General features: G+C 37.8%; 1 protein-coding gene across 1 annotated transcript; it reads left to right on the top strand.

The window, feature by feature from the left end:
* The first annotated feature begins 1,462 nt into the window (after positions 1–1,462).
* On the top strand, positions 1,463–4,581 carry evx2 (even-skipped homeobox 2). Its single transcript, XM_056234523.1, has 3 exons — positions 1,463–2,443; positions 3,130–3,365; positions 3,841–4,581. Exons 1-3 carry the CDS (start codon positions 2,047–2,049, stop codon positions 4,456–4,458), a joined length of 1,251 nt encoding a protein of 416 aa, XP_056090498.1. The 5' UTR covers positions 1,463–2,046; the 3' UTR covers positions 4,459–4,581.
* Positions 4,582–14,209: the final 9,628 nt, after the last annotated feature.

The following is a 14,209-nucleotide window of genomic DNA, read 5'->3' as shown; positions in this document are numbered from 1 at the left end:
ACAGTTGATGGGCCCCATTGACTTCCATAAAAAAACTATAGAAGTCAAATGGTTCCCCAACTTTTTGGTTACAAACATTCTTTCAAAGATCTTCTTTTGTGTTCAGCAGAAGAAAGAAGCTCATACAGGTTTGGAACAACTTGAGAGTGATGACATTTTTTTTTTCATTCATCTTATCATGTGGTATTAAATGAATTGTTTTTCACAAATATTTTTAACAATGATCTGAACATGTCATTCGATTCTACCGATGTCACAATTGATAAAATATTAATAGGTTACAATAAACTAACAAACTGGTTAGAACTGTGGTTTGAACAGAATGGGAAGGTGGGTTGATGATGCCTCACTGAATTCAAGCTGTTGTATCATCTGATGAAAAACTGGCGAGGGCGCCAGAGGACGCGCAAACGGTTTAGTGCGCGTCTCGGTCACGCGCGCTCTCTCAGCTTGAAGTGGATAACTTAACCTCGCCTTACAGAGCCGCTCATGCCCACACCTTAACACTTGATTTGAGAGCACACACTATAGTTGCAGGAACACATTTTAAAACGGATTAATACTTACCTATTTTACAGCGTTTGAGAGATATTGTTAGAAATATGTATAAAGTGAAATAGCCTACCCTTTTGGATATTAGATTTATTTTTTACACTGTAATTATACATTTAAGAACTGCGTAATATTAGTTAACTACATGTATTTACTATATGGTTTTGATTAGGGTTTGCTTTGGTTTAGGCTTAGTTGGATGTAATTTTGCATACTTTATAGTATGTAACGTGTAAAATAAAGTGTTACCCAGATTTATTTAGTTTTTAGGCATGACCAATGAGATTGGCAATCTAGATTGGCATTTATCATAATTATAATCTCTATACAGTTTTAAGATCTGCATATTATAAATATGTAGCAATAAGCAGTAGCCTAAATATTACATTATTACATTTCCCATGCAAAATAAATAAAAGGGTTTTTCCCGTCTTATTACATACTTTTGATTCAGTCTTTCATACCATGAATTTTAAACATGGGTTTAATAAACGAAAACATTTGTTACTTTTACGGGTTTTCTGTTAAATTAGGATCAATCATTTGACATTTGAAAATAGCATATCTCGTGATTTCAGCATAGACAAACGTAAAACGAGAACGTCTACTAATAACAAAATAAAAAATAATTCTACCAATAAACGATTCAAAAATAGTATGTAATAATATAGGTGAGATTTGCAAACGTTCGGGTCATCTATCTCCAACAAATATAGGCTATAAGAAAACCACACAGCGTTTAAATAATGCCACAAAATTGAATGTCTCCATGTCGTTATTTTGTAACGAACAACAATATTCGCAACGGGATCTTCTAATTGGATGCAAAAATCTTTAACTAATGCCTCTCATTCGAAAACGTCTGTTGTGAAATAATCGACAGAGAAAGAAAAAAGAAACAGAGCTCAGAGAGAGAGAGAGTGAGAGGGAGTGGGAGAGCCAGAACAGAAGGAAGGAACAATAGAGAATCAAAGCATAATGATATTCCTAAATGAAGAGGGAAATGTTGCCGCGCTCATTTTATTAATCAGACTGTCAATTTCACCCCAGAGGCCAACCCCAGGAGCCATCTAAAACAGAGTCCGATCAGAAGCTGCTCTCCTCACTTCTCCTCTCTCTCTCCACCTGGATATACGCGTCTGGCCGATCAAGGGCCGACTCTATCAACCGATGACAGTCTCTCTCCTATTTATTTGCTTATAAACCTGTTACAATAAATGATCATTCGAACCGCGTCACGCGCACCTTTAACGACGAAGGCGCAAACCACTTTTTGATGAACGACTTTCTGGACCAGAGAGGATGCGCGGGTCATTTTGAGCAGTCATTCGTTGCCCGCACTGGCATTCCTCTGTTTTTTGCTTCCAGCTCATAAAGGTGTTATATTATTTAGAGGCGGCAGCTGAGCTGAATGCGGATTAGATCCGCCACCAGTCATCGGAGCACCAGCCCTGGGACTTTGGATTTCTTTTCTTTTTTTATCTGCACGACTTCATGATGGAGAGGATAAGAAAAGAGATGATTCTGATGGAAAGGGGACTACACAGTCCAGTGGCGGGAAAGAGGCTCTCCAACCTCACTGACTCTGCCGGGAACGCGGTGCTTGAGGCCCTGGAAAACTCTCCGCACGCCGGTCGCCTCAGCCCGAGAATACACGGCGGGCTCGGGGATATTCCCACCAAAGGCAAGTTCGAGATAGACAGCTTGTTTGGAAACCACCACAACGACAATACCTCCTCCACTGAAGTGTCGTCCTCCGAGAGCAGGAAGAAAATAAACCTGTATCCCGAAGTTTCTCCTGACTCCGATATGAACAGTGATGTGGAAGTGGGATGCCCGTCTCATCGCTCGCCGGGCAGCATCAGCCAACACAAGGAAAACCACAGCAAAGGTAAACAAACCGCATGGAAACTTTCAGCTTGTGCTTTATGCATTCGTTCGAATGCTAATTTGAGTGGATATTCCAAAGTTTGGAAGGTATAGCTCTAATTGAAATTCCATTTGATGTGTATTTTTATATTTTATTTCATACACTCTTAAAAAATAAAGGCTCCAAAAAGGTGCCTTAGAAGAACCATTTCGGTTCCCCCAAAGAACATTTCTTAACATAACCATTTTTAAAATAAAAATTCGTTTTAATAATCTAAAGAATATTTTTTAGTAGAATGGAAATATTCCAATATTCTTTATGGAACCATTGATGCCAATATTTTTAGTGTAGCATTTTTCTAAAGCCTGTCGGCGTTGCCTTTTTATTACCTGAATTAAATGATCTGTGATTGCATTATGTAGACTGTATACATTTTGCAATGTTAAAAATATGCATTTGAACTGTTTGATACGTTTGTCTTTAATTGTTTATTCTCTATTTTTGGTTTAAAATAATTGCGCGCTACATCTCTGTGACAAATCAAGTTAAATGTAATCCCAACAAGTTCCCGTTAAACTGAATAGCTACAATTTATAAATAAATCACAGATCATATTTGAATATTTTATTTGAATGTGCAAATTAGCGTGATAAAAGGAAAAATAAATGTCTACATTTCTCTTTTATTTCTTTCATTATCCGATTTAGGTTTTTCGGACAGTAATTCAGGGGCCTCCAATTCAAGTTCGTCTCTCTCGAATCTGAACGGTAATTCTATGGGAAACTCCAGCTCGAGCTCGGACCAAGTGAGGAGGTATCGGACTGCGTTTACCCGGGAACAGATTGGGAGATTGGAGAAGGAATTTTACAGGGAAAACTACGTGTCAAGACCCAGAAGATGTGAACTGGCCGCAGCATTAAATCTACCCGAAACAACAATAAAGGTATATGATTTGGTTCCAGAGCAGATCGAATATGTTCCTGCTAATTCAAAATGCTTTTAAAATGTTCAGCTATATTTTACAGCACAGAGGTTCAAGGAGTAGATTAATACACAAACAAAAACACGCAATTTTATATGTCCGCGTTCTAATGCTAATTCTGGTAAATACTGTTTACAAAAAAAATATGTGGGATATAGCCTACTGTTAAACACACATTAGACCATATGTAATAAGATATTTTTATTTTGTCTGAGGCAGAAACTTGCCTCTTTTCAGCGTATCCAAAGGGGTTGCATTTACAGAATTATCTGCGTAATTGATTGCGTAAATTCTTTTCTGATGAAAAAGCTTTAACCAATATTATTGCAGATGCTTATGTCCTGAGGTTGTTTGCCAGTTAAACTGTACTAGTGTTAAATTGTTTAGTTCTGTTGTTCTGCTCATCCCTAATTGTTACCTGTGTGTTTCTGTGTAGGTGTGGTTTCAGAATCGACGAATGAAGGACAAGCGGCAGCGGCTCGCCATGTCCTGGCCACATCCCGCGGATCCCAGTTTCTACACCTATATGATGACGCACGCGGCCGCCACCGGAAGTCTGCCTTACCCTTTCCATTCCCACATGCCACTACACTATTACCCCCATGTCGGTGTCACGGCGGCAGCTGCTGCGGCGGCCGCGTCAGGAGCCGCGTCTTCACCTTTCGCTACCTCTATTCGCCCCCTCGATACTTTCCGTGCGCTTTCTCACCCATACTCGCGCCCGGAGCTGCTGTGTAGTTTCCGTCACCCAGGACTGTACCAGTCTCCCGCGGGTCTGAACAGCTCCGCGGCGGCGTCAGCGGCAGCAGCGGCGGCGGCGGCTGCGGCTGCGGCGGTCGGTGCGCCTTCAGCGGCGGGTCCGTGCTCGTGTCTCAGCTGCCACAGCAGTCAGGCTGCCAGTGCCCTCGGCTCCAGGAGCTCCAGCTCCGACTTCACCTGCACTGCGAGCGGACAGAGGTCCGAGAGCGGATTCCTGCCATACTCGGCCGCGGTTCTCAGCAAAACCGCGGTGCCCTCACCGGACCAGAGAGAGGAGAGCGCGCTCAATAGATAGCTTAGTACTGGCATACACTCTTTTATTTGAAGGACATGTAATTATTTGTATTATTATTGATATCATTTTTAAATGTACACTCTAAAAACTGCTGGGTTGTTTCAACCCAACGTTGGGTCAAATATGGACAAACCCAGCCGTTGGGTTACATTTTTAAATGAAAGTTTTTAACCCAACGTTTGGGTTTATCCATGTTTGACTCAAAATTGGGTTAAAACAACCCAGCATTTTTAGAGTGTATAGGGACAGCATTTCCATTCCAATAAGGCCTATAACGCTCTGAAGAATTATAAAGATATATTTAAAATAAGGCCTTTAGAAAACACTGTATTACAACATTGAATAATAAGCAAATTTACACTAACACTTCATTTTAATTTCTCGTTTTCAATTATTATTATTATTTTTATTAACTGCACACTCTTAAAAATAAAGGTTCCAAAATGGGTGTTTTAGCATCAGTGCCATAGAAGAAACATTTTTGGTTCCCCAAGGAACCTTTGAGTCAACAGTTCCTAAAAGAACCTTAGTGTGAAGAAAAATCGTTCTAAAAAATCTGAATGTAAACAGAAAGATTCCATGGATTTTAAAGGTTCTTCATGGAAGCATCGATTCCAATAAAGAACCTTTTTTTTAAGAGTGTATGCAAATGTTATTTTGTTTTCGATCGTGCAGTAAAGAGAATATATACACTGGTTGTGCCACTTTAGCATCGGTTAAGGGACCAGGCGCGAGATAATGATGCTACTCTAAAAGTGTTGCTGCTCGAGGGACTCTCCCTGATAGGAGTGTGTCGCATAAAATCTGCACTACTGCTACAATGTCAATTCTGCTGTTAATAATGTGAAGATTATGACGAAAATTGCCAATCATGTACCTTGATGGACCTCCTTTGAATGTGAAAATGTAAGAAAGTTCCCGTTCTGAGACTCGCTGTCAGAGCATAACAACCCGCTGTGGGAAGTCATTAGACAAGATAGATAAAAGACCTTGAGCATTACGCATTGTTCTCGGTGTGTAGATTGTACAGTATTAAACGTGGTATTCGTTACCTGAGAATTTTTTTTTTATTTAAAAAAGAAAAAAAGAAAAAAAAAGAGAAAAAGATCCCCTTTCCACCGAGTCCTATTTCCAATTTTCTTATTGGAAGGTTGGCCGGCCTGGGCAGGCTTTCTCTCAGAGATGTTCCGCTGATGCGAGCAGTCTCATTAAATCCAAACCGATATTTCCATAATACTCCCAGTAGAGACTCTTCACTCACAATATAATGGGATTATCCACACAACCCCAAACTTCAGACAAATTGCTCATGCATTTCTGTCTGCATACATTTTTTTTTTTTTGTCACTGCGCAATTCTGCCTCATATAAAACCACATTTTAAAAATAACAAAATAGCACTTGTACAGATCAAATGGTGAGATATTTTGCCATAACACGTATAGTCACGTTTGTATTAAACCAAAATGTTGACTGCCATCCGAAATTATTAACGGCATAGATAGGCCTACCCTTTTAAATTTTTTAAAAATGCATAATTTATTTTGTTGACTGTTTATTTAATGTTAGGATTACGCAATTGTTTTAGGTACTCAAAACAATCTGACATAACAAATCGAAAGCGAAGAAATATTAGGCCTCAAATGATGTTGCAAACCCAAACGATCAGACTCATTGTAAATAAAGCATATTACATTGCTGTTACATTTTCAAATGGAAGAAGATAAAAAAAAGGTTAGTGAGTTGTTCCGCGGGGCTGTTTGCCGTCTGTTCAATAAATGACAATACTAAAATCCCAGTGTTTTGCTCCTCTCCCAAGGGATTTGCCGTGATACACGACTCTGTACATTACGTCTCTGTATTTTACATATTGCCGACTGTATGAATTTTCATATTTTCACTTGAGAAAAATGTGCAATATAAAAATGTATATTATGTTATTTATTGATGGTGTTGTTCTTGGAAAATAAATATTTAAAACGCACATTTTTAATATCGTTATTATCATTGTGCACGTAGCAAATTAAATCAACGGAAGGAACGCATCAAAGTCGAGCAAATTCGAAATCGAATGATGTGGCCTATGACGTTTCATTCACTTCGAATTCTGATTTAGTTTTTTTTTTGTCTAATTCTAAACAATAATGAACACACGCAAATTCAATTTATTTTAAGTAGCTACATTTTGAACATGTGTTTTTAATTCAACTGATGTCTTTTCATCTTGCTTTTAAAATCAATATTTCAATGAAAAAATACCCAATAGTGTGAAGCGGTGTTCCTGCTCTGTTAACACATTTCTCTCTCTCTCTCTCTCTCTCTCTCTCTCTCTCTCTCTCTCTCTCTCTCTCTCTCTCTCTCTCTCTCTCTCTCTCTCTCTCTCTCTCTCTCTCTCTCTCTCTCTCTCTCTCTCTCTCTCTCTCTCTCTCTCTCTCTCTCTCTCTCTCTCGTTGTCTCTCTCTCTCTCTCTCTCTCTCCTTGGTAAGAAAGTGAGTCTGGCATTAATTAAAACGACACTAAAACTATGGGGAATATGAAGTCTGCGATCACGGGTCATTCCGGCCCTATAATTTACCATTATTTTTACATTACCTCTAAATGATACAAGCTGATACTGTCGTTAATTGCAGCCTGGTTAAATATATACCGGGATGTTCCCGGGGGACTTTGAGATAAGTTGCTTTCTTTCTGAACGTCCCCATTAAAGAAATGGGATTAGAGTGTGATGTATCGCCATGTTTCGTTATGCTCTTTACCAAGGCGAGGGTTACAACCCATACAACAAAGGCATTGAGATAGATGGAGAGGCAAACTGGAGAAGACAGAGGGCAGAAAAACACTGGCCAGAATAACGCCATCAGTTCTGTATCCAATGCGCATAGACTGAAAAAAGAATTCATCATAAAATGCCGCAAACTGTCTGTCACCTCAGCCGAATTGCTTTTGACAAGAAAATAAATCTGCGGCTCGTTTAATATATTTTATTTTTCCTTTATTTCGGTGCTAATAGAAAACCCAAATTAAATGTCCACCACCAAGATAGAAATGCAAAGATCGATGATCCTCGCGCTACTGTCCAATCACGCCCGTTTAATTGACTGTATTTTCTGGGTAATTGAACTGCTTGTTGTAAATTGAAGATTTTATAGAAACGACATAAAAACCACATTTACTGACATTCATCGCATCTTTGACATTGATTATCTGATCAGCGCGTGTCATGCTAACCTCCAATTCTTCATTACGCACTGTTTATGAGCTGTTGCAGAACAACTCGCTTGTTCCACCGTGATTGATTGCCTTATTAACGCGTGTTCTTGTAAGTGTGACCGAACTGATTACGATGCATATGTTTAGAATAATGTTTCATTTAGCTGACTGCGAGTAATGCGAGGTGACAGCTGCTGCGGGGAGGACAAAATCACAACTACAGGGAGCACGTGGGGCCAAAAGACTGTTGTTGTTTTAAGGTGGAACTTCACAAATACGGAAACGGTGCACTGAACTGGAGAAGATTTCAGTGAAAAAAATTACCATTGTTGTTATTGTGCCCGGCCAAGAATGATGCCATACAGACAGAGAGAGAGAGGTCATAGTTTTAATAAAATAAACGGAAGAATTTAGGAAAGCCTCCCCAAAGCTGTCAGATTGTATTTTGAGGGTGATCTCATGATTCCCATACAGGTGTTGCGAAGGAACTAAACCCGTAACGATTATACCGCGGTATAAATTAAATCTGTTCTCAGTCTGGATGATATTATAGGCCCTATAGGGTAAAACGGGGCTAAAGGCATAGTAAACTCCCATAGTTTATAGTTGCAGAAAAAAAAATTGTGTTGAACATTGATGGAGCAACAGATTTAGTGTGAAATTAACCATAAAAGTGGTTTATTTCGTTTAAAAATCTTAGAAATGTATAAGGTGGCGAGGAAGGCCTTTTATCCCACAACACACGGGGCGAAACCAGCTCTGGGCAAAAGACACACACTATTGATACAAATACTAATTTAACCTACATATTTTAATAATGTCTAAGTTAGCCTAATACTTGTTCAAAACAATCACTTTAGCAAATGTTGCACCCTTTTCGGTTTATTTGGATAAACGTCAAAAAATAAAAGAATCAATTTTTATTCAATAAATATACTGTTATGAAAATATTATCATTTTAAAAATACAGAAACAAAAATATATATATAAAAAAGGTAAAGATTCTGAAAGCATCGAATAAGATCCCATAATAGTTTAATAAAGCATTACAGCAATAAATAAATAAATACATTTATGAATTATTGATTATATGAATTAATTATTGAATTAGTTAATTATTGTGCCTTTCACCCCAACAGCAGGGGCGCCTTTTACCCCAAATACCATACTTTTACATATTCTTCCGATATTGAAAAACTGTTGCTATAATTTCCTTGAACAAAACTGAAAATCATTAAAAAGAAAAACATTTATCTCAAAATATATTGACTATATTTTGAGATAAATGTTTTTCTTTTGAATGATTTTCAGTTTGTTTAAGGAAATTATAGCAACAGTTTTTTTAAATAATTTTGGTAAAAAAAAAAAACAATGGTAGCAATGGTAACAATTGTATTAATTCTATTTGCTACATAAACATTTTTAAAAACATTAAATATTAGATCAAATTAGATTAGAATCGCCGCTGCCCGCGATCGCGTCAAGAATCAGCCGAATTTCATATTCCAGCCCGTTGTCATCCCAAGGCGTCATATACTGACGCTTTTGCCAAAGCGTCTATATCCAACGCACATGGCACCCTTTAGCGTCAATATGAGACGCAGATATATGGCGCCTCCTAGTGGTCTAACCCTAACACTACCCCAGACCTAAACCTACCCATAACCGAAGCGTGTTATATTGACGCTAAAGGGTGCCATGCGCAATGACAATGACAAGGGTCGTTAATAAAAGCGCTTAGCTGAATTTGTGTGCCATGTAGTGGATAAAAGAGAATAAAGTCAAATGGTCCTTTTACCCCGGTGCACCTTTAGCCCTGTTGTACCCTATAGCTATTACTCGCCAGAGTCGCCACATGCACTCATAAACAAGAGAAAACAAGTAGGCCTAGTGTTCGGTGTTTCACAGATGTCATCAATTATATCAGATGAAACCACAGGTGATTTAAACAAGAAACAAGAAAATAATATCTCGGCTACTGAGTTTGTTAAACAGCTAGTCTTCAGCTTAGCTTTATTAGCTATTCGCTTTGTTTTTGATGTCACCATTAAAGAAAAGCGAGTGAACAGAAGAGAAAAGGTTCGCGCCGGCTGTGATGAGGAGATTTATGCATCAATTGAAACTATGGCCACCCTTGTTTGTCTCAAATGAACGCTTCTGTTCAAATGTTGCTTTCATATATTATGTGACATTAATTTAACTATAGCTCATTAAGACAGAATGAAATGGTTAAATTAACTTATCAACCCATAATGATGATGAATGGGGTAGTAATTCAGATACAAGCTGGGCAATTTGCAAGTCTGCACATTTTGATAGTGCTCAAATAACATTTTGAATTGCAGGTCATCCCCTCAATCAACTGCATAAGCACGTGAAGGCTCTCCCTCTCTCTCTCTCTCTCTCTAAAAAAAGAACACGTTTTTCATGCATATGTATTAAAACATGTTCGCAATTATCCTTGGAAATTGCCTTCACTTGCTTTAACGGCTGAGCTGTCTCTTTGCTGCCAATGAGAAGGTCTGGTTTGCAAGAGAAAATGGGGTCAAAACATGATAGTTTAAAAAAAATAACACGTTAATTATATCACATTCTTGCCGATGTATATTTTCAGACTCCGTTTCAGTGAGAAACTGTCAACTCACCTCAACATCTCGATCGAAAACGAACAGAGCATTTCGTGCATTTACGGCAAGTGCATCTATACATCACAACGTGAATGTCACCTGGCAAATGCATTCTGGAACGGATCTGAGTTCGTCTGATGATGTGCAGAAAACGCTCACGCCTATTGCTTTCCTCCCGTTTAAATCTGACAGGCAGTGGCAAGCAAGTAGCAAACACAGTACTGTCAACGCGTATTATACCAGCACCATTCATTTATTCCGTATTACTTTAATTAATTAACCATAAAGTTAACTCATTGTCAGTTTCATTTCAACAGACTTAGACGCCTGATAATAGGCCTAAATCTCTCCTGACGAGCGTCATTACAGCATCGTGCACGGCGCCATTATAACCTCTTCCGTCGCAATAATACCCGAGGCTTGTTTTTAATTAGATGCAATGAAATGGACTGCGAGTTGTGGAAAGTTGGCAATGCTTAACGCGAACTGTAATGCGCGCAAAGCTCGTATCAGGCGCGCGCCGTGAGGCTTGAAGCTGCGAATCACTGCGACTACCTGAAATGACATCACACTTCGCAGATGAATCATATTTCTGAGAAATAATACAATTATTGCAGCCTTCACTGGCACCTCACACGCGGAGTGATACTGTAGCACTGTAATGTTCTTGACAGCTGTTACTATAATCCACGAGCAGTCTGTCAGTCTCGCCGTTTGTTCCCATCTTACTAACACGGAATGCTTTAAATGAGTCCCACTGACAGTGGTCAATGATTAATATGTAAATACTCGCACATATAGCTCACCAATATATACAATATATGATCCGGTTTACAGATTTCCAGGTCGTTTAGCTTTAAAGTAAATGATCAAATGTTTTATGCAGGCCGACCACAATTTGAATCAATATTCATACTGGAAACAAACAGACCCCTTATTGAATCTGAGATGTCTGAATCGGCTCTAATTGGTCTCACCTCATAAATGAAGGCTTTATAAAGTGTATTGGGTTGAGTAAAACTACAGCAAACTTCAACTAGAACTGAGTAATAAGCAATAGAAATCAGAGTCCTATTGCTTCTGACAGAGAATTACAATGCATGTACAATAGTTTACCTTTCCTGGTGCTGGTTGAGGAGAGAACCCCTGATATATTTGTAAAGCGCTTTGGGTGTATATATGAAAGCGCTATATAAATGCCTCATTCATTCATTCATTCAATAAGCATCTTTCAAAAAAAGGTCAAATCGTGTGTGTGTGTGTGTGTGGGTGTGTGTGTGTGTGTGTGCGCGCGTGCGTGTGTGTGTGTCCTGATAAATCCTACATTATCGGGACAAAATGTCCCCCCAAAAATGGCAATATCCGAAATCCTTGCGGGGTCATTTTTTGGTCCCCATGAGGAAAACAGCTTATAAATCATTCTGATGTCTTTTGAAAATGTGAAAATGCATGAAGTTTTCTGTGATTATGGTTTAGGATTCACTCGCCCTGTGTTGTGAGAGTTCTGCCTGTATAAGTGCTGCTGCTGTCCGTGGTGCTGATCTTCAATATTCCCGCTGGATGTTCAACACTCAGAGCTCATCCATGATCAGATCCCAAACACACAGCAACACCCGGATGAAGCATTGGCAGTTCTCACCCCATATTTGCTGTTCTTTTTAACAGTCTTGCAATGGTCTTATAATGTCCAACTATGATAATTAATCATTTAAATACAAAGTGCTGCATATATGGGATAATATATTGAGATATTACAGGCCAGATTTATTTAACAGATTATTTTAACTGAATTAATTACAAATACTGGATACTGCATGACTAATTCAATGAGACCACAATATATTTATACTGCATATATATATATATATATATATATATATATATATATATATATATATATATATAAACCATATAAAAAATGGTTTTAAGACAGTTATTTATATAATTTGCTGTAGTGTGTCTGTAGGAAATATCAGTTTACCTTTCCAAACATTCCTTTTGCCACTTATTATAATAATCCAGAGATATTTTTGTATGCACAAGGAGTCTGACAACAGCTGGTATGATCTGATCTCACCATCATCGAGTCCGTCTGTGATTACATGAAGAAACAGACTAAATCCAGAAGAACTGTGGCAACGTCTCCAAGACACTCGAATAAACCTTCCTGCAAAACTACACTATAAAAAATGCTGGGTTGTTTTAACCCAAATTTGGGTCAAATATGGACAAACCCAAATGTTGGGTTAAAAATGTAATTAAAAATTTTAACCCAACTTCAACTTTCACTTTCAACTGTACATTTTTTAATTACATTTTTAACCCAACATTTGGGTTTGTCCATATTTGACCCAAATTTGGGTTGAAACAACCCAGCATTTTTTAGAGTGTACTGTGAAAAGTTTAGGCACTTGTGTAAAAATGCTGTAATGTCAGGATTCTTTTAAAAAATAAGGTCATAAATAGATTTTATTAATCAGTTAACTTCTATGAACTAAATCAAATCAATATTTAGTGTGAGCACTCTTTGTGTTTAAAACAGCTGTTGTCCAGCTACACTTCCACATATTTTCCAGGTACACTCTAAACAATGCTGGGTTGTTTTAACCCAAATTTGGGTCAAATATGGACAAACCCAAATGTTGGGTTAAAAATTTACCAACTTCAACTTTCACTTTCAACTGTACATTTTTTAATTACATTTGTAACCCAACATTTGGGTTTGTCCATATTTGACCCAAATTTGGGTTGAAACAACCCAGCATTTTTTAGAGTGTAGATTTCCAGGAAGGTTTCTTCAGACGTCTTGGAGACGGAGCTGCAGTTCTTTTGGATTTAGACTGTCTCAGTTTTCTCTGTTTCTTCATGTAATCACACACAGACTCATGATGGTGAGATCAGATCTCTGGAGCACCGGCTGTTGCAGACTCCTTGATCACACACACACACACACACACACACACACACACACACACACACACACACACACACACACACACACACAAAAACGATGTGCCTAAGACTTTTGCACAGTACGGTGTGTATATATATAGCACAAAACAAAATTAATTAGATTAGCCAATAATGCATTATTATTAATATTATTGTTGATGTTGTTATTATTATTCAATGGTAAAGTAGTGGTAATTCTGCAAAACATATATTTCTATTGCAAGCAGCTGACAAGACAATTAATGTATTGTATTCAAGTTAAAAAATATTAACATCACTGAATTATCCAACAACAACAACAACAACAACAAAAAATTAGGTTACACTAACAAAACAATTTCAAGGTTTAAGTAAACAGCTTCTTAATGTTATAATTTCACGTTATCACTTTTACAGTGACACTGAACAAAAAAATATAGCGTAAATCTAAAAATGTGCCACAAGTGTTAACATACATGAATTCACATTCATATCCTGATCATTGGTTAACAAACGTATTCATTACTTCAATGAGCTCATTTTTCTGCCTTAAATTAATACATTGTTTAAATTAATACATTATTAGCTATAACTGTGTGATTTGTACATGTACATTTCTGAAATACATAACTTGGACACAGTTACCTCTGATAACAGATCACTCTAAATTGTAATGTAGACATGCATTTTCTGTAAAGCTGCTTTGAAACAATTATGCATTGTGAAAAGCGGTATACAAATAAAGGTGAATTGAAATGAATTGAATTGAATTAGTATGCTCTAAAGGCTCTGCTCCTCTACAATGACGTCAGATTTTCTCCTCGTCATGCTCAACGGCACCTAAACTAATGATTTTAATGATGCAATTGCAATGAATGGAATTGACAAACTCAATTTAGGCTAGTCTCATTTCCTTCACACTTAATTGCATAAAAGCACCAGAATGTAGCCAACCACGCAACATGTTTTTATTTTCATTATTTA

This window comes from Rhinichthys klamathensis, unplaced genomic scaffold, assembly GCF_029890125.1.
Source record: "Rhinichthys klamathensis goyatoka isolate OS25496 unplaced genomic scaffold, OSU_Roscu_1.1 h1tg000397l_1, whole genome shotgun sequence".
Lineage (NCBI taxonomy): Eukaryota > Metazoa > Chordata > Actinopteri > Cypriniformes > Leuciscidae > Rhinichthys > Rhinichthys klamathensis.
This window is presented reverse-complemented; position numbering and strand designations above follow the sequence as displayed.

Excerpts from the sequence above, each read along its gene's own strand:
- evx2 (XM_056234523.1), top strand. The coding sequence starts at position 2,047 with ATGATGGAGAGGATAAGAAAAGAGATGATTCTGATGGAAAGGGGACTA. Across the intron at positions 2,444-3,129 it reads CAAGGAAAACCACAGCAAAG|GTTTTTCGGACAGTAATTCA; the intron begins GTAAACAAACCG and ends TATCCGATTTAG. Across the intron at positions 3,366-3,840 it reads TACCCGAAACAACAATAAAG|GTGTGGTTTCAGAATCGACG; the intron begins GTATATGATTTG and ends GTTTCTGTGTAG.